Source organism: Poecilia reticulata, linkage group LG1 (genome assembly GCF_000633615.1).
Source record: "Poecilia reticulata strain Guanapo linkage group LG1, Guppy_female_1.0+MT, whole genome shotgun sequence".
Taxonomy (NCBI): Eukaryota; Metazoa; Chordata; class Actinopteri; order Cyprinodontiformes; family Poeciliidae; genus Poecilia; species Poecilia reticulata.
In genome coordinates, this window is record NC_024331.1 from 30,555,961 (window position 1) to 30,582,178 (window position 26,218).

The following is a 26,218-nucleotide window of genomic DNA, read 5'->3' on the forward strand; positions in this document are numbered from 1 at the left end:
TTTCATGGGAACCTTATAATACTTCTTCTGAAGAGCTGCTGCTTTCTTCTTGCAGTCCTGCCAGGCACGCTGCTGTATTTCAATGCGTCTGCGATAGAACCGAACTTCTAAGCTTCCAGTTGCTCAGAAGTTGCCCTGGGTTTCTCTGACAAATTATTACACACTTTGCTCTTGAAGTCGGCTATTTTTGGTCTTCACTTCCTGGAGACAGGAGCAGTGGTCTTGAATTTTTCCAACAATTTGTCAGGGTGCAGTTAGAGTTCAAACTATTCACTATTCGCTCTTTAGTAATGTTTTCCACCCATCTCAACACTGTTTGAGCTTTTTATTGGCCTTGCTTGTTCTGAAAACACTTCAGCTGATTCAGTTTGTTGAATTACATGTTTTCACATGTCATCATGTTTTACAGAGACGTAATCAGTGAATTCAAGTTTTCTGAACTGACCAGATCAGAAATGACCAAAATCTGACCAGAAATAGAAATATCCGTCACAGATTCATTGTGAACTAGCATTAATAATGTTGATAAATGAGAAAGGATTACAGAAATTTCAATGAAGTCTGCTAAATTTTGACATAAAAATGTGAATCAACCCTGCTTAGTTTATGCAGACGCCTTCCCCGTTGACAGCCAGCTGTTCGTCTTCCTCCTGGTCGTATCGAATCCTCTCTGAAGCTTCTGTTCAGAGGGAGACACCCTGATGCAGCTGCCAGCTGGCACCCAGAGCAGCACCATCACTTTTAGAGAATCTCTCCATTTAGGTCGCTCCACTGCTTCTTTGGAAATGCTGCTGTATTTTTATTATTTGGTGCATGTGTGCAAGGAACAAGGCCAGAGCACCTGGTTCTCCGCCAGCCCCCAGAGCTCCTTCAGTAAGATGCTAAGCTGCCTCAGAGCAGGCGGTCGTCTGCTTAGCGAACTCTAAACGTGGGCAGAATCATGATAACGGCTTTAACTTCTGGTTGTCATGGGTAATTTTTGGACTTTTGGTGAGAAAGTGCTGTGGGAAGAGGTGGCTGTTTATACAGATGTGTTTGAGAGCAGGTGAGTGGGACTCGTCTGTCCTCCTCTTCCTTTTCTCCCCTCAGCCTGATGGCGGCGTTTGAAATGAAACGAGATTTCTCCGACGAGGCTGAGCCCAATCTGATGTGACTCACAAGCTGGGAGTCTTACTCTGCATCTGTGTTTGCCCATCAACTTTTTAAAATGTGAAGACTGAACAGATTACAGCATGCTGGGCGATGTCTATCCAACACTGCCCCCTGCTGGCTGCTCATTAGGGATGGCTAAGAACATGAATGTATTGAGCTTGAATTCAGACTGGGAGGATTTTGGAATATAAAAGACTTTATGTTCAGTTGATATTTGAAGTTTATAGAAAGCTCTCTTTAATAATGGAATGCAAATCCTTATCAAATTTCAGATTAGTGAAATACAACCTCAGATTAATCTCTATTCTTACTCCCAAACATAGGTACATGTGTACCTATATATAAGATTATATATAAGATTTCACTTTTTTTACGTGTTCATCTTCTGCAGAGTTTTTCTGCAGAAGAGTGTAAAAATGAAATGAGTTGGTCAACTATTATTGCAGAAGGCTGCAGTTTCTCTCGTTGATGTTTAGTTGGAATACCTTCACCGTTAGACAGCTGAAGCCAGAGGCTACATTGTTGGTAAATTAATAATTATTTTGAGTGTTTTTGTTTGTTTTCATGTGGACAGTTTTGGAAAACTATAAATGAGTCTGTACTAACACACCACCTGTCAACAATGACTCCTCCAGCTGCAGCTGATCCAGGACGCTGCTGCTGGTGTTCTGACTAAAACCAGGAAGACGGAGCACGTCACCTCAGAGGATAAACTTTAAATGCTGTTGTTAGTTTATAAATCACTTAGCATGACAATACATTAAGATCTGCTGTTGCTGTATCGACCCTCTCAGACCTTCTGGTTCTGGTCTGATCTGCATCCCCACAACCAAACATGCAGAAGCAGCATTCAGCACCGCAAATCTGGATCAAACTTCCAGAAAACTGTAAAACAGCTGAAACACTGAGTGCCTTTAAATCAAGGCTGCTTAGAGCTGCTTATGAACCGTAATAAACAGAACATTGACCAACATGTTTGATGTGTGTCGATTATCTTGATGATGACATCTGACAAAATGTAATGTCTGTTACTGGTTGTACAACTGGAGACTGTTTTATGATGTTTTCAGTTTTTCATGATGTGAATCACGTTGAGCTGCTTTGATGCTGAAATAATCTTGATTGATTGATTCCCTCACAAATACAGGATGTATACTTCAAAGGAACAAGTTACCGCATAGATACTTTACTAATTAGTCATCAATTTCCACAGAAGTCTGATTGAAAAAAACCTTGACTTTAAATCGCGTGTGTTGAAATGGTAAACATGCAGGTGTGCGCCCTTAGGACCAGAGTTAGGAAACACGCCCAGCAACGTGGGGAGGGTGATGTAAATGTTATCTTGTGCCAAAATTTTTATGTTCACACTTGTATTTTTTTTTGTTTATTAAACAGCCAAAATATTGACCTAATTTTAACGTAATTCCCAACATTAGCAATGCAAATAGGATTTTATATGCCTTAAAAATTTAGCATTTCACTTCAACAGGCTAAATCAGCACTCTGACAGGTTACACTGGAATCACAGTCTTCTTGTCAAACTAGTGTGGCACCCTGACTTAATTAAATGAAAGATTTCATATGCAAACCTGGGGAAGCTACAGAAGTCATTTCAGGGCCTCACAGTTCAGCACTGAATCTAAAAAAGCCTATCAAGGCAACCTCTACTAGCTGTCCTCACCTCCATCCTTTCATTGTGTTGATAAATTTATGAAAGCATTGATTGTCGATGTTTCTTTCACAGCTAGGCTGAAACTGCTTGCAGACGTGCAGAAACCTCTCATATGTACAGAAGCGTTCAAGCGTCAGAGTTTGGAAATACATTCAGGAGGAGAAAACTTTATCGATTTAACGAGATAAAATAAATTGTTATGGTTTGGTTTTAATGTATGTCGTTAAAAACAAAATATCTTCTCTTTTAAATACAAAAGATCATAACCGTAAAGCAGTAGCAGAGAAAATGTGGTGAGAGGAAGAAGATTCATAGTGAGGCTTTTAAGGCCTTTTTAACAAGTTATAATCTGAGAGGGGAATGAAAGCTTTCTTTGTACAACGAGATGGAAAACTCATCTTGTTCAAATGACATTTAAAAAAAGAACAGTATATCTCTTAAATAGAAAATGTCGAAACACCAAAACCTCTTTGAAATTTTAGATATTGTCAAAGGGGATGAAAAGGAGTCGCAGCAAACCCCTTTGTCTTTCTTATAAGTCGTAATAAGAGGAGCATATTTTTATATCGTTAAAATGAGAAGTTCTCGTTAAAACAAGAAAACTCATAAGATTTATATCTTAAAATCAAAATATCTTCTCTTTTAAATAAAAAAAAGGTGATTACAGTGAAACCACAACACCTGTTGCATGGGATTTGTAGATGTTGTCTACAGAAAACAGGAAGAGGAGGAGTCAAAGCAATCCCTGTATTTTTTACAAGTCATAATCTCATTTTTATCTCCTTAAAATGGAAAATCTTTTTGGTGTAACAAGATATAAAGCCCGTCTCGTCACAACGAGAAACTTTTATCTTTTAACAGGTTTTGCATCTTGTAACGAGAAACATTCTTGTTAGGACGCGATAGTGCTCCTACATTTACTTCCGAGTTCTGGCAGTTAAATACTTCCATACATGTGTATAAAAAACTGAGCAGGTTTTACTCAGACGTTCAACAGCAGCATGACTGCAGCATGGTGATTGGTTCGCTGTATTGAACAAACTGATGTGAATATTCCCTTTAAACTGGAAGAAGTTTTCCAAATTTGCCCGACACTCAGCACACATTTCCAAACATCACGTCCTAACAGATTCAGTTTTAAACTCTTTCTGACCCTCTTCTCAATGTTTGTTCTTTTACTTCTCTGCAGGTGACTGGCGAGAGCAGCTGAGTCCTCTGGTGACCAGACTAAAGGAGTGCGTGTTGGAGGTGGTGGAGAAAGCAAAGAGAGCAATGACCTTCGTCCTCCTGCAGGAGGCAGTGTGCAGCATACCTCAAGGCCTCCACCTGCAGCAGAGGAGAGACGTGGTCTTCAGTCAGGCAGTGGGTGGCTGCACTCATCCAGTACATTTACAGTAAAATGTGATTTATTGCCCCCCACCAAGCCCCCCATGTCGGCTTTCGTTTCGTGAACGTTTAGTTATAATTTAATAAATATCTGAGCAGTTTGTCTGCAGCTCATCTGTTCAAATGAGCAACGCCTTTCGTATTGTCTGAGCTGGGAAGCGTGGAAGCAGCGTTTGACGTTGTTGTTGTTGTTGCACGTCGACAGCTGGCAGCGCTGGCGTGTGGCTTTGTGATGAGGCTGTACGCAGGCTTGCAGGACAAAGACTTCCTGAGGCAGCTCCACCTCGTCGGCCTGGTGGCTCAGTTCGAGAGCCTGCTGAGCACTTACAGTGAGTAAATCACAGCAGCACAAAACCTCCACTCACTACAGGTCATTGTTCTACACTTTGCAGAAAAACATTTAGTTTGACAACTTTTCCATCAGGTGATGAGTGAAAAGTACTGTGGCAAGTTACACCATGTACGAAAACAAGGTGATGACTCAGTGGGTTGTTGGTTTTGGCATAATGTTCTTATCACAAAGCCTTCATTCAGTTTCAAACAACGCCTTCCTGGTGAAGGATAAACAAATCTGAGAAGATTAGTTTAGAAAGTGAAACAAAAACAGATTTTTAAAAGAAACTCAATTCTTTATGTTTTTACTGTTTTTACTTTAATTTTACTGAATGTCAGAAACGAGGTGAGGAGCAGAGCTGAAGTCCTGGGTGATGTTTTGTTTCAGGTGAAGAGATCGGGATGCTTGAGGACATGGAGACTGGAATCTCTGACCTGCAGAGAGTCACGTTCAAGATCACAGAGGCCAAAGCGGATGACCTCAGCGACCTGCAGCCTTCAGTCTGTGGCCGACGGTGAGATTCCTCGCACCCTGCCAGGTTCAGCCACTTCGTGCAACGATGGCATGACTCAGTTTTTACCAGAAACATATCAACGATCGCTTCTCAAAAAATGATTATTTCACGCTGAGAATTCATTATTTGACTTAAATTTGTAGTAGCAACATGAACCATTTCACATTACTTTATCGATTTTTCTTAAAAACATATATTAAATCTGATCCATTGTGATGTTTTCCTTGCATTCTGTGTCCAGCCACCCCTTCATGTCTGTTTGGTTATTTTCTAACCTCTTTGCTCACATTTACTGCATCTTAAAGCTGCATATGTATCTTTTATAAAGAATGTTTTTATATATTTGTCACCATGCTGTGACAGTTTGTTGTGAGACAGATAATCTGGGAAACCATCAATCTCCTGCTTCCTCACTGAGCTGCTGTCAGTGTCTGAAGAAATGCTCCCAACCAAAAGCAACCAATCAGATCCAGGAGGCGGGTCTTAGTGGTGTCAATCAAGCTCATGTACTTGCTGCTCAAAGTGCTAATGGCAGAGAAACAACTTTTCGCTACAGGAAAACCATTTTTAGGTGGCCATGCTAACTAGCATGAGCATTCACGACAGGCTGTGCTAGCAGAGACCAAGCAGCTGAGAGGGATGGAGGATGAGCAGCGCCACATGAGATTGTGATCGACAGCGCTAAGACCCGCCTCTTGGCTCTGATTGGTTGTTTCTATTTAGCATTGGGAGAACTGGGAAGGGAGAGAAGTTTAAATTTTTCAGATTTTCTGTGTCAACATTATGGTGTGACAGCGACAGAGTGCAGATAGACGGAGACGGTAACAGTTTCAACAAACATAGAAAAAAACTTTTTTTAATAAAAATTACATTTTGCAGCTTTAAAGGACACATAGCATAATTTTTGTAATTATTACTCTCAGTTGTGTTCAGACTTGTAGCTCAAAATACTTTTATTCGTTTCTGTGACTTACATGGAGAAATATGAGAAGAAAAGAGCAGAAAGAAGCCAAAAGGTGATGAAGTTATGGTTCATCAATGTCTGGGTATTTATCCAGTGAGGAGAAGGAAATGAGAAGAAAAGTTGAATGCAGCCATTTCCAAGTCTGATTGTTATAACATGACTGTAGCATTCAGGTAGTTTCAAATCTCTGCTCTTCTTCTGACCAGCATTGTTACTTAGATAGGTGCAGGGATGTATGAAGATGTTCCAACAGCTTTTCCCTCCCTGTTATACATCAGGTGCAGTGGTGCAAGTTTCATTTTTCTCCACATAAATAGTGTGTTTTTGACCCTCAAAAGAACACGTTTAGCACTAAAACCTCTCTTCACGCTAATGCTGTGAGCTGCGGATGAAATTTAAAAAACAGATATACAGTCAAATGTTCTTTCCTTCACTTTTCTGAGCAGTGGAAGTAAAAAACATTTGGAGCTAATTATAGTCTGTGGACGTCAGAAGGCATTTTCTACTGACGGTGAATGCATAAGCACTTTCTTATCTGAAAAACTTTATGCTCACAAACAACAACTGCAGTCAGCGATTGCTATGGACCTTGTTATGTCTACTTCCCTGAGCCTGTTTTTGGTTAATGAAGATAAATTCATCCTTCTCACCCGTTCAGTTTCACAAAACTCAGCTGCACTTTGTGTAAATTATCTTTTTGTAGTTTGATTTTTTTCACTTTTTCAAGTTTTTTTTTATATATATATAATATTTTACCTCATAATTTCAAGTCATGTTTTAGCTTAAATGTTACTGTTTTTGTCTTCCTGGGAGAAAGGAAGGCAAAGTGGCAAATGTGTGAAGAAACAGAAGTATTGGACCCATCATGAAATTATAGTGGTCTATTATGAAATTATCTATTATTTAATCAAATAAATCCAACAAAATACAAAATCTAAAAGGAGACAGGGAACGCAGAGAAGAACCGGAGAATAACAGAACGGACCAGCAAGGAGCGAGAGAAAGAGAGGAAAGAAAATCTAACTGTAACAAATAATAACTAATCATAAGGAATTAATAATAAACATAACATACCTGAACTGAGAGCAGACTTAACTAAGCAAAACAGAGATAAGGCAAATAAATAAAGAAAAACTACAAAATCAGAAAAATCCAAAGCAACACAGGATTCTGACAGGAACAATATTTAATGTAAAAATGTGGATAAAGGTAAAACCCCTGCTGGGTATTTTACATATGAGAGGTTATTTTGTTGATATAACTAGAAAGCTCAAAGGATAATCAGTGAAAATGAAAAAGTAAAAACTGCATAGTTGCGACTTACAGCAGTTTAACAGATGAGATGTTTAGGGCAAGAAAATCTGCATGAGAGCTGGAAAAGGAAGAAAGTCACTCAGCAGTCGACTACTGGCAGTAATGAGGAAGTCATTTTCATTTCTGAACTATGTGAACTTTAATCCACATTGGAGAGAAGTAGCTTTATAATGCCGCAGCTGCTTGGCTGAATATTCAGAGTGCTAAAGGCGGTTTCACACAATTACACTCATGTCTGCCTCTGAAGCACGAACACCATCCGTTTCTATTCCGGCGATGGCCCACACCTGACTCAGGTGTCACATTTACAACTTCCTGAAGGTATTATGTCCATCAGAACTGCAGAACCTATTGAATTTCTCCTAAATGATCCTTTTTCTCTCTCTCTCTCATTGTATTTAGAGACCACTTCACTGTCGAAGTGCCATTACCACAAGTGATTTTTCAGACCTTGCCAGAAGAGATCAAGGAGGGCAGGCCTCTGCGAGTTTTCCCCGTTCTGTTTAACGTTGGCATCAATGAGCAGCAAACTATAGCTGAGAGGTACTGCATCTGCTCTTTCTCCCTTAAACACACACACACACGCACGCACACACACACACTCCTTTAATCAATATGCAAACTAGTGGAGTCTATATCAGACTCCTTGTCGTGTTTTTATTCAGAGAATCTTACATTTATATTCATAGCTGCTGGTAATTTATCTTCAGTTTCCTTGAAAAATAAAACTACCTAGATATCGTTATGTAGATTGGTGTCATTGTTTTCCTCAGTGCAAGTCGTACCGGTTTAAATCACTAATATTTAAAGCCTTGAATGTCTTTGTAGTGGGGTTCCACGGAGAGGTTACAAGCAGTCACTATCTGCGCTTCCTTTTTGATATTCTGCTAATGTCGATAAAACACAATTTTGCAATTGTGGTGTAAATAAGTAATGTAATTAAAATCACACGTGAATAAGCTTGATCCCGTGACGACATAATTAAAAATCAATCATGTTTTTCAATAAAAGCCGTTTTTCAAAAAGCATGATTTTTTTCAAAATTGTCATGATTCCATTAAGTGAATTAATTTTTGTAATTCTAATTTGTGTAATTTTATGGCCAGTGGAAGCGCAGGTAGTGTCTTAGCAGCAGAACGGTCAAGTTTTCCTTTGACAGCTTGTCAAAGTGTAGCTCTGACCGACAGATGTCTCCTGTCTGTGAATACAGCTTTATAAACTTCTAAACTACAGTCACATCCGCATTAGCGGCTTGTTTTCAAAATAAGTTGATGTCTAGTCGCATTTAACTTTCTAAAAATTGTTGTATTACAGCTATGAACATTTCCAGCCTGAATTTCTTTTAAGGTCGGAAAAATCCCCACTTTACCTGGCAGGAAGCTCCGTCCTCTGGGAAATAATAATTTAGTAGAAAAGACATTTTCATCTCCCAAGAGATAGATACTGTCTCCTCTGACTGTCTCCACACAACCATGTTTAAAAAAGCCTGAAGTATCTTTTTAAGTCAGAGAACTTGAATTCTGTCAATATTTTTTCCTTCTGGTTCCCACAGGTTCGGCGATATCTCTCTACAGGAAAGAATAAACCAGAAGAACTTCGAGATTTTAGAAGCCTATTATAAGACGTTAAGAGAAAAGGTGCCACTAGAATGTAAGGGACAACTCGTATGTTTTGCCACATTTTTCAAGCTAAACTGCACCACAAATTGAAAGATATTCAGATTCACTGCATGTTTTACTGCGAATATCCAGCAGTAAAACAGCTGGTGTCAAAGATCTCCTAAAACCATTTCTGACTGCATGGAGTTGATATTTATTACAAGAAACTGGAAGCAGCAGGCGCACATGTTTAGAGAGCTTTACACACTGCAAAACACACAATTTTACCAAATATCTTGCACTTGAAATATAACAAAACCGACTTACAAGTAACTTTCCATCCAGTTAAAGGAGCTTGTTTTAAGTCAATATTTACTAATATTGATGAAGAAGTGCTCGTTTCACTGGCTGATTATTTCACTTATAAAATGTCTAATTAGTGAAATAATCTGCCAATGAAACTAGTACATTATTTTTGTTAATATAAAGGAATAATTGACTTAAAACAAGCTCCTATAGTTTGATAAAAAATAGTTTTGTCTTGTTTCAAGTGTACTAAGATATTTACACTAGAAACAAGACAAATACTGAGACTTTGTGTTTTTGCAGTGTTATTAATCCCTTCTTTAATTTACTTACAAAGTTTGTTCAACGAGCGATAATTTGGTCAAAAGTCTGTAACTGTTGTTAAATGGATCAGAAACTTATCTGAAGAGACTGAAACATGATTTGGATTTAGTCATTTTCTCAGCATGCATCCTCTGGTTCGGAGCTTTCTTAACTCTAACAGTGTGTTTGTTTTGATAAAAACAGGTCTACCATGTTTTCAGACACAGACTGACATAAAGGAATTACTTGAAACGCTGGGCCAGAATGTAGTCACGAAGAAGAGGAAGAACGTTGAAATACTGTGGATTGCTGGAACTGTGAGTTTGGTTATTATTCAAATTTTCTCTTGCTGTGAAGGAAGTTTCCTCTCAACCATATGACAGATTCCAGAGGCTTTTTTTTTTTTTTTTTTTGGCAAAAATACAAATCTTATGCTACACTTGATTTATTCGCTTCTTAAAAGGGCACTGAGCCAAAGACAATCAACAATCCGAGCAAGATTGATTGACTTTGGAAGAGAACACGGTATGGATGCTGACCTTCATTATATAGCGATGTTTACCTTGTGCTAGTGAACTGATAAGTGTGTCCTTATGATACGTATATTAAAGTCAGAGCAGGTATGTTGTGTGAGAAGTGAGTGAGAAGCGCAGGCCGCAGCCTGCAGTGAATGCTTCATTGGCAGTATTATCTCTTAATCTCACATCAGTCTCACGCTGTCACTGTGTCCTCCTTTGACTTGTTGGCTTTGTCCTCTTAATTTAAAGACTGATCAGAATCAGTCTTCTAAGTGTTGGGACATATTTTAAAAGTAAGATGGAATGTTAAAAACAGAGTGCACTCTATTTTTTCATTGTACTGTTTATTGTATAAGATTTGCTGCACAATCACAAAATCTTAACAAGTACCGTATTTTCCGCACTATAAGGAGCACCGGATTAAAGGCATATCTTCAATGAATGGCCTATTATAAGACTTTTTTCATATATAAGGCGCACTTCATTATAAGGCGCATAGAATAGACGCTGCAGTAGAGGCTGGAGTTACATTATGCATCCACTAGATGGAGCTGCACTAAAGTGAATGTCAACAAAACAGTCCGACTCTGGTCGGCGAGGAGAGCCTTCCGCAACTGGGCCGGGGCGTAGCTGGACGATGGTCACCCTTCTCTGTTCGCACACAAATGACCTGCTAAATTACCTGCAGACACCTGATTATCAGGTCGGTAGGTAGATAGGTCAGTCAAACTTTATTAACAAACCAGCGTTCTGACAACTATCCCAGCATGCACCACACGCTTCTTCTTCTACAGGCGAAAATGAAGTTGGCGGCTGCTTACCGTAGTTGTTAGACCTGTTGTGGCTCAATATTGGTCCATATAAAAGTCGCACCGGATTATAAAGGCGCACTGTCGGCTTTTGAGGAAATTGAAGGTTTTTAGGTGCGGAAAATACGGTATCTTTGATCTAATTCCTAGTTCACATATCTTCACACACTTGAAATGAGACTAAATTAACTTACTAGAAACTTATTTATGACATAGGAGCTTGTTTTCAGTCAGTAATTCATTAATGTTGATTTAAAAAAATAGTATTTCCACGTGGAACATGATATTTTATCCCATATTATAATTAAAATAATCTGACAGTGAAACTCAATCTTAAGGATTATCTAGGTAAAATAATCTCCTCTATCTTGCTAAAAAGTTTGTTGTAAGTTACTTTTGCCTTATTTCAAGTGTATTTGCCCCAGAACGTTGACAGAGGTGCTTGGTGAGATTTTGTGTTTCTGCAGCCTGTGAAGAACATCTTGTTGTTTCCATCGCTGTAAAGAGGTGAAAGTAGCAGCCAGATGGTGCTAGCTATGTTCACTTGATTAACTGATTATCCTCAAGTGTGGCCGTCTTATGAAATAAGGATTTATGGCCGTTTGCTGGTCTGGAGCTTCATGGTGCAGGTCAACGTGATGCCATGATGGATCAGCAGTGACCTTAGGGAGGAAACTGCTGCTGTCCAAGGTCATTCTATTAAGATAACACTTAAAATAACTAAAATGTTTTTTCACAAAGTCAGACAATTTTTCACATGAATTCTAAATAATCATTTAGAATTCATGTGAATTCTAAATGAATTCACATTCTATTTAATGGAAATAAATAGAAAATACATTTTAGTCAAAGTGAGTTAGCAGTTCATGTTTTCTATCTATTTGAAGTCCTGCTTTTTATAGAGCAACAACTATTTCAAACTGGCATAACTGGTATTTTTATTTGGGCTATCTGCTCAGGCTGCTAGCCTGCAGTTAGCTGCTTTACCAGCTTTAGTTTTATAACAGGGAAAACTTAATATAGATGCTTTTTCATAGCCAGTTATTGAATCGACACTCTGCGCTTCAAGAACTTTGATATTTATTTCAGCCGTAAAGACAATCGGCTGATACTTACACGTGAAGCCGATCTTGTCTACCTTGGCAAAGGTCTAAGAATCAACCACTGTTCTCTTTTTCTGTGTCATGAGGTCACCAGGTCACCACCAGGTCATGTCTGAACATTTACAGTTAACAATAGTCTCTCCACTGTTTCCAATTCAATGACTTTCTTGTTATATTAAATGATATTTAATACAACAAAAGTGGTATTGACCAAAATCAGAATCGGCAGGTCAGGTTTTTTAAAGATCGATAATCGGAGTTTGGCCAAAAACCTGCAGTTTCTTCCTTAGTGACAAATATGTCTGTATTGCAGCAGCATCCACACATGAACTTTATTAAACAGAAAAACCCGAACCAAGAATAATATAAAAATCACAAAAAACTTCTATGTAGTTCTGGTAAACTCTGAGAGGACGTTTACTAGAGCTGCACAGTTTCTTCCTTCTTCATTGGATCCCCGATCTTCCAAGAGATGTGATGCTTGCAGGGTTGCTAAAAATATGGAACTCCATAAAACCACAAATCTGTCTGGAGCAGATTGCGGCAGAACCGGTTGAAGCTTGTGGAGAAAGGCCTTACGAGTGATGGGTGGCGCTTCTTTAATTTCCGCTGTCTGTCTCTTTATTTTTATTGACCACAATATGTAAAAAAAAAACAAAAATTAGTTGTTTTTTTTTATGCAAGATAAAAGTGCAGCGCCCTTCTTTCAGTCAGCAGACAGGCAGGGAACAAACTACACATAATCAATCCAGCGCTGTCTGGTATTTTATTTAAATGGCTTCACACAGGCTTGATGTAACAGAAATATTGTAGTCAGTGCTGGGAGAAACAAGTCCACACAACATCATGACATCGATGTAAGAAATGAACACCAGACCTGTTACTCTGCCACTGCAGGACTAGTTGCAACACCAACAAAACCAACACTGAAACAGGACGTTTCCATCCAAGAGAAATTACTATTACACAAAAAATAATATAATTTTCTGCTGTAATGATCCATGTAATTTCGCCCCCACATCTTGCCAGATTTGCCGGAGGCTGAACGGAATCCGATTTACCAGCTGTAAAAGTGCCAAAGACCGAACATCCATGTCTGTCACGTTAGAGCAGTGCGCCCTGCTGAGGGACGAACACCAGCTCAGCAAGGACTTCTTCGTCCGGGCTCTGGACTGCATGCGGAGGTGAGTTTCAAGTCAGAAAAGGTTTTCCTACCTCACCGAGTGCAAGGTATTACCAGAGCTGGTTCCAGGCGAGGCGCTCAGGCAGGTTGGGTTGGCTCCGTGAAACTGGATAAAATCTCTCCAACCTTCAGAACGTCAAGAGAACAAGTTTCAGTTTCAGGTTTCCTGAACACTCCTGGCAACAAACCATCAGTATTTCACTGACAGTGCTGTGGAAAAGCTTTAAAGCTTTCGTTTTCTTGGTCCTCATCAATTTCTTTGCAAAAACATAATTTTTTACCAAGCAGTTTCAATCTAGTTTCTAGTGCAAATATCTTAGTACGCTTGAAATAAAACCAAACTGCCTTACATGAAACCTTTCAGACATAAATAGGAGCTTGTTTTGAGTCAATACCACACTGACCTGTCGCTTTAAATTCCTTTGGAGGTTAAAACATGACGGTGTATGTTGTTGCATCTGTTTTAAAACTAGCACAGTGAAAAACACGTTGGCAGTCAAATGTGGTGGTGGCAGCATTATGGTCGGTAAAAGACTCATTGCTGCTTGACGGCAGTTTCTACCACCAATGTTGTACAACCAGTTGTTAGGTTTCAGAGGGTCACTTTGGTATAAATTGTTTTTCACTTTACATAATAATAAATGAATATGTAAAGATATAAATACTTATATATAAACGGCTTTTTGTATTTCCTCAGGTTGTATTTTTATATTAATAATTGTTTTAGTGCCTGAAACATTGAAATGTGACAGATAAGCAAAAAGAGAAGAAACATGTACGTTGGAAATACTTAAGAAGTACTAGTACTGCAAAGTAAGTTAGAGAAAAAGTAGTCAAAGATTATTAACCAATTAATCAAAATCATCTAAAAGACCAAATTATTTGAAAATAAGCTATGATTTAAGACTTTTTCACAGTACTGTAGCAACTTAAAGGTGCAGGAGAAGATCTGAAACTTTAAAAAAGTCAAAATAATCACCTGGTTTGACTTGAAGCTTGGCCGCTTGGAGGAATAATCCAATAAACCTGAAGTAGAAATGTTATTTCCAGCATCTGTATTTAAAGTAATACCCTGCACCCACACCATCCATCAAAAACATCTCCTCTGCACCTTCTCCTAAGAACTTATCACCATCAGATGTTTTTCCTCCACCATCTGCTCCATCCTTCACACATTCAATGTCAGCCGTGCTTCTTCCTGTTGGCTCCTGCAGGGACTTTGCTCCCTTTTCCATATGTGTGCGCCAGCAGGGTAAACATCCACGTCTGCTCAGATCTGATAAGATTCAACTGTAAATCCGTCTGAGAAAAATCTGGGAAGTGCACATGTCTAGTACCTGTGATATCCACTTGGTCAACCTGCTGATTGCAGGCTGGTGGCACGACAAGAGATTTCACCAGTTTAAAAAAAGCACAAAATCCAATCAGTGGAGACCAAAAGTTTGGCTTAGACCCGTAAACACATTCAGTGCACCACGTTAATAAAATGTTTTTTTACGCTAATCTCAGCCTAAAATTGTCAAATAAAAAAACTCAAAAGGAGAGCTTATAATCTAATTTTATGTCCACAGTTGCAAAAGAAAACTTTATACTATACATATATTTTCTATTAAACGCTACAGAGATAATAACTGATCATTGATGATCCATTTAACCATTAAACTTGTTTTCCATTTAGCACAGTCCATAAAGTCCAGACCACGTTTCTAAATGGCTGATATTTACTGCTCAGTTGAGAAAAGTTTTAGGATCGCAGCGACTGGAGGAAGGAATTGTTAACACACATAAACACACACACATGATCAAGGATGAATCTGGGTCTGTAGCTATTTCATCAGTCTGTCCTCTAAAAGATTAAGTGCTGGTCATTTGCTATAGAGCTACAGTTTGTTCAAAAGGGAAAAATATTTGAAACTGAAAAACAAATGTGAAACAAACTTTATGCCAATTTAACTCCATAATTAGCAGGGAATGTTAAAACTTTGCAAAGATCTTGAACAACATGGATTAATAATTAATAATGGATTAATAATTCCCTGAGTTCATCCACTCTTGCCAACAGCTGCAATCCCAGTCTAGACATCAACAGAATGCCGTTTCTCCAAATTGTCTATTTTATGATTTCTTTTTCTCAGCTAAGTGTTCATGAAGTGAAATAGTTTTTGCAAGTGCGCATTACAACTGATGGAAAATGATCTGTTTACATTCTGAGCTGTTAAGAATGTGGGCACAAAAGTTTTGTAGTTTGGATGAGGACAGCAGGTTTAGTCGTATGCAGAACAAATGAATCCTCCTTTCCCTGCAGTCCAGCACTAACATCTGCAGCTTATTTTTAGAAAATTCCTGCTGATGATTTTCTTCAACAAAGTGGCTCATTCCTCATCTGCCTATGAATGCATGAATGCACCAGTTAAAAGGACTTTCAAGCCAGATGCAAATCCTCTGTGTGGAGACCAAACAGTAATCATTCTAAACAATCGGTGCAAAGTTAAACATGAAGGTCAAATTGCTTCTGAAATTCTTGCCATTCTGAAAACAGCTGTTTAAAACTGACCATTTTCTTGCCCTCAGATAATGAAACATAATGTGATGTAAGTACCAAAGCGGGGATTTTGTGTTTCATTGAGCGCACTCTGCGGCGATCAGACAATAAACAAGTGGCTGAACTAACAAGCAAGAAGCTTGCCCTTTGAATTTTAATTTGCTTGGGTTCAGTAATGTTTGGGCAGGAAATGTAAGTTTTAACTTTCAGGTCACGGCGGATTACAACAGAGCAGATGGAAAATTAAGATTAGTGAGCTTCCCGATCACTCCAAAGCACTGATTATGTTTCAATCAATTAAGGTTTTAACTGCTTGAACTCATTATTTGTTCAATGTTTAGTGCATTACTGGTTTAAAACAATCAAGTGCTCTGGTGTAATATGATCTCTCCTTCGCATGCCGGTGAAGAACGACATGACGACCAACCAAGCCTGTCAGACCTATTCAGACCCAGCAGCAATTATCTAACCGGGTGCAAATGAGGACAGTCTTAAGGTCTCTCATAAAGAATATGCTTTATTTATAATAAGGAAATGAAAATAACTGGTTTAACTGGTGAAATAATTTGCTTGTGTAGTTTATAGGTGCAGTGAAGAGGGCTTGATGTCGGAGGACAGACTGACAAACTGAACTGGAAACATTCAGATTACGTTGGAAAAAACAAAAACAATAATATCCGTTGCATCTACGCCAACCGGTTCCTAATTTCCACAAGGCGTTCAATAATGTTACCTAGTCTGGATTTGTCCTTGGGATTAAGGTCACTTGTCAGTTGGGTACCGTCAGTGTAGACATGGAAAGAGATATTACGCTGAAAAACAAGGGCTTCCCAGTTTCACCCACTGTAGATGGTCTCTACAGAGAGACCATCTCTGTAGAGACCATGGTCTACATAGATGGTCTCTATCTAGAGACCATCTCTGTAGAGACCATGGTCTACATAGATGGTCTCTATTTAGAGACCATCTACAGGTGATTACATGACTACAACATGTAGTCACAGTTTCAGATGTGTAGATATCTGGTTCCAAGCCAAAGAATCATCTTTTCTCACCTGATAGTCTGGTAGATCTCTAGCACTAGATTTGTGTGCTTGCTTTGGTTGTATTTACCCAGAATGCCCTGCTCTTGTGTCTGCTTTCGGACCGGTCTCTGGTCTGCTTGGCATTCAATATGCATTCGAACCGTGTAGGAGTTCACTTCAACCGAACCGAAACTGAGGTGGATCAGTGTTTTGTTTTGTTTTTTGTCCGTATGAACATTCACACCTCCCCATGCAAACCCGACTTTTAGGGAAACAAATTAAAGTTGAATTAAAGCTGACTGAACTGGGCTGGTGTGATAACGGAGACAACAAGTTACCTTTTTGGACTGTCTAATACACATTGAGGGAAACTGAAGCCTCAACACTGAAACCTACTCAGACCAGCACTTTGAGACTCACTGCCCACTGAAACATGAAGGGTCAGTGATTATCTCTCTGCAGCGTCAAGCTAAGCAGCTCTTTATCAGGACAGAAGGGAGGATAAAGTACACAAACGCATATCATGACAGTGCTTACATTAAGGCATCTATAGACACTCAGCTGAGTCTAAGAAATGATAGATGAAAAACAGAATTATTCCATAATTGGGTGTCTAAAGAACAGTGAACGATGAGGAAGACGGTAAAGTGAACTTTTTGCACAGAGAAGTTATGTTGTAAGAGAAAGGACTGAAAATATCTAATACACATTCAGCTTGAAAAACCAACATTATGCAAAGCAGGCGGCCTCGGGTTACAACTTTCTAACACCTGCAGAGCTGCCTGACTCATCTTCCAAGGTGGATATGCAACCATTCACCTCGAGAGGCAAATGACTAACACAACTCACATGTTTGCTTTTCACAGGTGACAACAGATAAATTCGTTACATCTACGCCAACCGGTTCCTAATTTCCACAAGGCGTTCAATAATGTTACCTAGTCTGGATTTGTCCTTGGGATTAAGGTCACTTGTCAGTTGGGTACCGTCAGTGTAGACATGGAAAGAGATATTACGCTGAAAAACAAGCATGGATATGTCAAGGGTGGGTAAGGTAATAGGACCTTACCCACCCTGTCATTGACCTTAACGGCTCTAATTGAGTGACCTAGCCCCTGATCAGAACTGAAGAAGCTGTTTGGATGAGAGTTAAAGTAGAAGCAAGAGAAAAAACCCACCTGCTTTCTGTTTAGGCACTTAGCTTTGCTATCTCCTGCATGACCAGGAAGTCACAACTTTCCAGAACCTAAGAGAGGAAAGCAAGAAAGAATCAATGGAACCAAAACATCAGTTATGATTAAAGACGTTATGCCTATTGTGTGCAGACACACCATGTGAGGCAGGCATGACATTCGTTATCACGTCTGTAAATCATTTATACACTCAGTAGGCTAGCAAAGATCATAAAGCAGCCGGTGACGTCAAACTACAACTTTTCAGAAGAAAAGAAAACAAAAATTTACACTTTAAAGCTTTAGTTTGCAGCCCATGCAGATACCTAAGCAGGTATTTAGAAAAAAAGGAGTCAAAGTGTAATTAATTTCTTCATTTTTCTGACAGGATTAGTTTAATTGGCTTTGGAAAGGAGAGAGGGCTGCATTTCCATCTGCTATCAGACTGGACGGACTGGTTCACTGTGAGCTGTAGGTGTGTTTCTTCAGCGGCGACTTACAACAGCTCAGTTTTAAAGCGTACGATGTAAAGCTTTGCGTCATAACAGTTAATTACATCTGGCATGAAGCAACACTCTGTGTCTTTTAAAGGGCTTCAACACCCTTTGAACTTTTTCACTTGTCGTCACATCAGGGCAGGAATTTTATGATAGATCAACAAACTGTTTTGATTATTGGGAAGTGAGAGTAAAGACACACATGGCTGTCACGTTTTGTGCAAACAGAAATCTGAAAAGTGTGGTGTGTAAATGTAGACAGCCCCCTTTACTCTGATACCACAAAATAAAATTAATCCCACTTACCTTCAGTAATCTCAGTAAAATTCCAGCCGTTTTTTGTTTTTTTTAAGTTTCATTGCGCTTAAAGAGAAAGTTGTGGAGACAATTAAAGCAGGTTCAGGTTTTAAAAACATCTGAAGCATAAGAGAGAACGTGACCAAATATTGGGAAAAATACGACAAAATGCAAACCCACCATGCAGCACTGATCAGAAGAGCAACCAGGAAGCTCTTAGTAGCTCCATTTTGACAGAACGCCAGATGAAATCTAATTTATAGTTTTCCACAAACCACGTAGTGGGAACATGCAGCCATGTGGAAAAATGTTCTCCTGTAAAATATGATCAAAACTGAACTTTCTGGCCTACGCACACAAACTGTGGACAAAATGAACACTGGACATCTCCCTGAATGCACCAACCGTGCCATGAAGCACGATGGCAGCATCATTCTGTAGACATGCTTTTCTTTAGCTGGGACAGAGCAGAGGGTCTGAATGGATAGGGAGGTTGATGGAGTTACATACAGGACAGTCCTGGAAGGAAAAGAGTTGTAAAAGACTTGAAATTAGGACAAAGGGTCTAACTCCAACAGGACGACAACCATAAAAATACAGCGAGGTTCGGCTTGAAAAGGTCAAAGGATGTTCGTATCTTAGATCAGCAAAGCTAAAGTCAAATCTACATCCAATTGATTTATATTTTTCAAGGAAAAAATGTGGAAATTGGTTTTCGAGTCATTGAATATTGGTAGCAACCTTTATGTCTGTTTAATTTCTTTTACTTTACAATTTTTCACTACTTTGTGTTTGTTTACGACATGAAGTGAGAAGAAAATAGATTGAACTTTGTGGTTGCAATGTAATAAAATGTAAATAACACCACACAGTGTCACAGATCTGATTTACTACAAGTTAGCAGATCAGTTTACAGATAAGCCTGTCGGAGCCGAGTGGGCGGGTCAGACATCCCATCCAAGCACAGCAGTGGAGGACTGATGGTCGGACTCCCATTATGCTTTCTCAGTTAAAATCCCCAGAACAAGGTTTTGGTGGTAAAATCATGACGGATAATGTCTCTACTCTTTGTTAAAAATCGTAGTTTGAGAAAACAATCAGCTGGTTCAAAGGTGCTGATTATCTGAAAAGGACGTTGTTTTGCTCTGTGATTAAAAACAAAAACCTTTAAGCTCTGCTGAAGTGGAATAAATTAATGTTTTATGTGAACCAAGAGAGATTCTGTGCTACAGGTCAAAGTCAAATTTAAGCAACAACAGCTCAGTAAAATTTAACGACAGCAAAATTTATATTTTATGTATGTAGTTAAAAGTCTAATGGTCTTCATTATACAGAGTCCAAGGGTTTATTAACAAGTTTGAGTTTCAGGCTTGATATTTTTTTTTCTGCATTTTAATCTGCATGCCTCCTTCATCCATCCCCCCCGTCCGGTCCAATCATCACATCAACTGCAATAAACAAAACCAAATATTTTTGGTGAGATTTCTAGTCCAAATATCTTAGTACATTTAAAATAAGACAAAACTAACCTACAAGTAACTTTTCAGCAAGATACAGAAGGGTATTTTAAGTCAATAATCACTGGCAGATGATTGCACTCATAATATTTTCCATTAGTGAACTAATCTGCCTGTATAAATAGTCATTTTTCATCAATATGAATTATTTACCTTGAACAATATCCTATATCGTGCTGAAAAGTTGCTTGTGAGTTTGTCTTATTTCAAGTGTGCCCAGACATTTGCAGTAGAAACTGGACCAGGAATACTTGGTGAGACTTTGTGTTTTTGCAGTGTGGTCACAGCTCAGGGCTTGTTGAGCATGATTCTCACATCCGCTCCATCTGTCACAGGATGCTTCTCTCTTCTCTTGCTGCTTTTCTAACCATCAGTCTGTGCTAATAGCTGTCTGTCTGAGTGGGTGTTCTGGCGCCCGCGCGCCAAGCCTCTCCACCAATCAATTAGGGCCAGAACGTCCACTCAGACAGCACCAGGCCTGCAGCGTTTTGATCTGTCTGTCCGTTCTGTTTCCCCTCTGATGGGCGTCTCTGCAGTCGGCTTTCCCAGGGAGACGTTGGGCACTGGGAGGACCCCGAGGCCGGTGCCGTGACGGAAAACAAACCAGCGTCGCGACACTTTTATCCCATTGCCCTGCTGCTTGTTAGCTCCCACTTACTGGTTGTGTGGCTCATTTTAAGTCTTGTTTTTCTGCTTGCAAAATATCAATAAAATCCTAACAACATCATTTCTGTGAGCGCCTGTCCCTCTGTTTTCTGCTGCTTATTTCCTGAGATTTTGTGGTTTTGTTAAAGAACCGTCGCGAATGGCTGATTAGCATAAGTCGGACTGGGGAAGCCAAATTTAACTTGACAACTTCAGCTAACAAAAGATAAATTACTTTGTGTTTTCATTTAGTCAGAACAAAGAAAAAAAACATCCTGATTAGGTTACAGATTTCTAACTTTTCCCACTTTTCTCCAGCTCATTCTTTCCTCCTGAAAACATTAGACTAGATGCTAAACTTTGAAACCACCAACCACAGCAAGATTTTCTTGTTATAGTTTTAAATTAATTGTAGAGTTCATCTCTAAAGATAAATCATCAAAATACCATCAATAAAGATTTTTCCATTGATCATTAAAGAAGTATATGGACTTTTCTACATTTGTAAATAAAATAATAGTTTGGAGTTTTTCACCCTCAGAAAGTTTTAAATAATGAATCCTTTAAAAATATATAACTGAGTTATGCAAATATTCACAAAATGTCAGGTAAGATGTATAATAAACATCATTTATTAAACAGAACAAAACCTAAAATGGAAGTTAGTAAAAGTTTGACTTTAACACGTTACAGTGATTTAAAGAAAAGGTCCAGAAGAAACAGGAAATTGAAATGTGACTTATGAACAGACCTGACAACACAAAGACTCTACAAGTGACGTTTTTGTCCTTTAATCTTTATAGTTTATGTTTTATTGGATTTTAATTGAGAATGATTTATCTGATCTGATGGTTTGGAAATGCTTCAGAAAAACCAACAGCAAGTTAATTAGGAATAGCATTACCAAATATGGAGAGTATTTACCAAGAACTTATGGACAACCAGGTAAAAATACAGTGGTTAAACTGGCGCCATTCCTCAGTGCTTCAAACGATGCCGTCTGCCTCCTTTTACTAAGAACTTAAACACATTTTTATTTGTTCCACAAGCTATTAAATCCCCAAATATGTGATATGTACACACATTTAGTGACGATGTTTTCTACCACAAATCAAATTCCCCTGCAGGTAGAAGAAGAAGTTGTTTCATTTGCACAGCACTTTTTCAGCAACAAGTCAGTTCAAAGTGCTTTCAAAGTATAACGGATAAAGTATTTATCATTATTAATAAGTCAAAATAAATTTAAAACCAACACATTATTTCAAACTACACATAAATCCAACAACAGGCAAACTGTACAGCCAACTCCAGGACTCATTAGTGCGAGTTAATGATGGTGGAGACACTAAACTGGTTGATTTGCTTTTCTGCCTTTCTGAGCTCTTGGATGCATTTCGTCTTCCCCTGAGGTTTAGAAGTGAGTTTATGGTGATCACTCTTCCAGGTGTGTGTGTGTGTGTGTGTTGACACACACCACCGCTGGACAGGAAGGCAGTGTCTGCTTTCTTGGGTTGACAGTTGACAGTCGGGTTTCACCAAGCTCCCCGTCTGTGTCTTTATGAATATTTCCTCTCAGAGAAGAAACAGTGCTTAAAACCTTTCCCACAAATATGCAAGTGTAAAATTGTCCCAATTGTCTTGGAATGCTGAAGAGTTATGGGGCCAAGTCCAACTCCTGAAACACAGTTCCACACCACACCAAGCTTTACACGACAAAAACAAAGACTGTCCACACAATCTCTTATTTGAGCTAAAAACTTTTGCTTCAGCTGCAGGTTTGTCACTTTCACCGTGACATATCATATCACCGTGACCGTGTATATCAGCCACCAATTATACACTAATGGCAATACAAAGTAAAAAAAAAAAAAAAGTATCGACTTAATTATAAAACTAATCAATTAAATGGATAAAATGATGCAACAGATTCAACTTAAATACAATAATTGTGACTCAACATGTTCGTCTTGGAGTAGCTTTACAAATAGTGCTGCTGGAACAAAACGCAGCGTTTAAAAACGGGGTTTCTTAATGGGGCCATCAAACTCCTCGCGGACGCAGCCGTACGCTGCGGCACCGGCGCCCATTCCTCTAGCGCCGCCCTGCACATAGAGCTCGCTGCGCTGCATTTCTCTGGTCATCATGCCTCCTGGAACAGCTGAATTTTTCTGTTCCCATAATGGAAAATGGAAACCTTCCACGGCTCATTCTGCAGAAACAAACCAAAGCACAAATGCTGACATGATACTGTTCACCACGACGGCCTGTTCTTTACCATGCATGTCTCAAAGGTTTGGCTCAATCACAAATGCCTGTGATAAATTTCTACATTTTATTTTCCTGTTGAAGGACAAATCTTTGTATTTTTTAGGGTTTTTCTCTTCAACCTGTTCAGATGTCCCTCTGAAATAACTTTTGACTTATAGTTAAGCTCACTATTCCTCAACATCCTGGCACTCAGTTACTGATTCTTACACTCTAAGAACTCCGACATGCATTAAACACCATACTGGCTTTGAATCCAGCAAGATTACAACATTGTTTCCATTTATGCATCTCTAACTTCCATCTGTACTCAAATCAACTCAAACATGGTTCATAAAAAGGACTACAGAACGGTAAAAAGGTCTTCTATTTTTGTCAAACTTCTGTATTTAAGAGCATAAAATAGATTTTCTGTAGATTTTCAGACCAAAATAAGGTAAAATAAAAATTTACCTGATTGTACGTGGGAAAAATTTGGCCCCTGAATTGGTTGTTTTTCTATTTGGCAACAATTAATAATGAGTTGTTGTTTTTTTAACACTGTAGAGGAACTTTGGTCCACTGCCCTTTAATTTTAATGTGGCCACATTGGGAGATTACTGAAGGGTCGCGCCACTGCGGCCCAGTTAAAGTCTGGACTTTCACTGAGCCGCTCCGTAACATAATTTGTCGTTTATGTTTTTTGTTTTGTTCAGAGCTCAAAAACCCCAGCAGTTTGCTGCTGCTTTGTCTTCCTGCACAATCCAAATACAGAAAGCAAAATCTAATGATCAAAACACCCGAAGTCAAGTCGAGTTTGTGTTGCACATTTCAGCAACAAGGCAGTTCAAAGTGCATTACATTATAAAAATACCAGCCACCAATTATGAAACAAGCCATAAACTTTACATGTTGTCAAACGTCACCATCCAGATCATCACTACACATCAAATATCTTGGTTAATGTTCATGCAGGTTTTTAGACTCGATTTAAAGGATCTCAGCGTTTCGGCTGTTTTGCAGTTTTCTGGAAGTTTGTTCTGATACCTGAGGAAGCAAGAAAAAGGTTTCGAAATTAATGTAATGTCACTAAAGATAAATAAGAACAGATCAAAAATTTTGTTTCAGATTCATATGCCTTTGGTGTCATTTTATCTTTTTTAAAAGTTACCGTCTCATTTGTTATCATAAACGTACTTAATATGAAAGTAAAACATTTTTATAATATAAAGAAAAGCTGCTGTTAAAAAAAAAAACATTCATCAAAATAGTCAACTTTTGGTTAAATGGAAAAACCTGCCAAAAGTACAAATAATTTTAACTTGATCTCTTTGAAATGAAATGTTGAGAATTGCTGGTATTTCATGTGGTTTGTCTTTGTAGTGTTTTTTTTTTGAAAACATTGTGTTCATGCTCATCAAGTTTGCTTGGAAAGTGTTTTTATTTCCCTCTCATCTCCTATTAGTCCTGATGGTGATGCATTAGCAAATCACATATTTTTATGGGTCTAAACATGAAGAAATGAAATTTACTGAGCCTGGAGCTCCGTCACGTACAGGAATCACGCGTGTAGGAAACACGCTAATGAATCACGAACTGTGGATCATTAACTGTAGCCACCGATAAACAACTTAATTACACTGAGGCCTTAAAATGTCTCATCAAATACTGTGATCAACGTACACAGACAGACGCTTTACAAATGAAATGACTTCACACATGATTTTCACATTTTTATCTAGAAAAACCTTTGAATTATTTCACCACATAAAACTCTTCAAATAAAATAACTGTGCTTGTAAAAAAAAAAAATGCTATACTAAAAAACAATACAAATATTTGCATTCATTTAACATTATTCCTATCCAGCTCTGTCATAATTAAAACCATCGCTCATGTTTTCTTTTTTTTGTCCTTTTTCTTTCCTTTCTCTCATTTCCACGTTATAATTTCATCATCAGAGAAGGATGTCGGATTGAGAACGTTCAAAAGAATATTAGATGCAGGAAATACGCCTTCAACATGTTGCAGCTGATGGCCTTCCCCAAATGCTACCGACCTCCAGACGGGACCTACGGCAAAGTTGACTCCTAAGGACTCGTGGCGCGGAGTGTGTGCTGTAAATAAAACCTCATTTTGTGATATTCGAGAAAGAAATACAAACGCTTACGAATAGGAATGAATATGCAAACCGTTTTATTGTTGAATTTGTATTTATGTAAGCAGGGTACAAATATTGACGCCCAGAAAGGAATCTGGATTTGTCAAACATGTTGCTTTGAAAGCAAGAGCACTTTTTACTCACATGCTTATTTTTATCGTGGCCCTGGTGGCAATAATGCACAGATAATACACAGCCTTAAGCTGCGTGTGTGTGCGTGTGCGTGTGTGTGCGTGCGCGCGCGTGCGTGTGTGTGTGCGTGCGTGTGTGTGTGTGCGTGCACGTGTGTGTGTGAGTGTTTAAATGCAAAGTACTTTTATGAAGAGGTCACCTGTCCAACATTCACCTTTCTGATGCTCAGAACGACGACTAGCTAAATGGGTTTTTTTTTAGCTGTCTCAGCTTTACAGTGGACACACACACACACACACACACACACGTCTTATTTTTTAATTTATGTGCTGTTTAAACGTTTTCTGTAGCCTTTAGCACATTTATATGTTATAGACAAATAGATGGATCATAATTCATGTCACTTGTGTATTTATATACTTTTAAGATGTCTATTTAAAATTGCTTCATTTTTTTCTATTAAGTTGACTGTAAACTGTATGTGTTGTAACTGGCTTACTGTTCATTTTTACAAATACAAATTTGTCATAATTTTATGCTATTGACTCCAAATAATAAAAATAAGGGAATAAGAGTTTTGCTTTCTAATAAAAACTGCTGGCAACAAATAAGACAAAAGTGTTTATGATGCACTCACTGAAGCTTGGTAATAGTGTGTAAATCTAACCTTTGTACTGTCATACGGCAGCCTACTGTACATTTATGAAGGCTAAAACATCCTGATAATATTAGCGCTCGACACTCCAGATGCCGCCTTCAGAGGTTAGTTGGACAGGATATAACAGCATGAAGTTTATTACACGTTTTCACATTTCTTTAAAGTATTCGAA

General features: G+C 38.6%; 1 protein-coding gene across 5 annotated transcripts in view; it reads left to right on the forward strand.

Annotated features, from left to right (window-relative positions):
- inpp4b (inositol polyphosphate-4-phosphatase type II B) overlaps positions 1 to 25,989 on the forward strand; it is a 196,229-nt gene extending 170,240 nt beyond the window's left edge. For 3 of the 5 annotated variants that reach the window (XM_008419948.2, XM_017306767.1, XM_017306774.1), the window contains 8 exons: positions 4,014 to 4,186; positions 4,416 to 4,539; positions 4,932 to 5,058; positions 7,739 to 7,879; positions 8,889 to 8,986; positions 9,748 to 9,860; positions 13,003 to 13,157; positions 20,743 to 20,933. In XM_008419948.2, the coding sequence (XP_008418170.1) occupies positions 4,014 to 4,186; positions 4,416 to 4,539; positions 4,932 to 5,058; positions 7,739 to 7,879; positions 8,889 to 8,986; positions 9,748 to 9,860; positions 13,003 to 13,157; positions 20,743 to 20,917 (1,106 nt within the window). In that variant the 3' untranslated portion in view covers positions 20,918 to 20,933. Of the gene's footprint in view, positions 1 to 4,013; positions 4,187 to 4,415; positions 4,540 to 4,931; positions 5,059 to 7,738; positions 7,880 to 8,888; positions 8,987 to 9,747; positions 9,861 to 13,002; positions 13,158 to 20,726; positions 20,934 to 25,056 lie in introns of those variants that run through there. The other 2 variants (XM_017306762.1, XM_017306766.1) reach the window with 2 other exon arrangements.
- Positions 25,990 to 26,218: the final 229 nt, after the last annotated feature.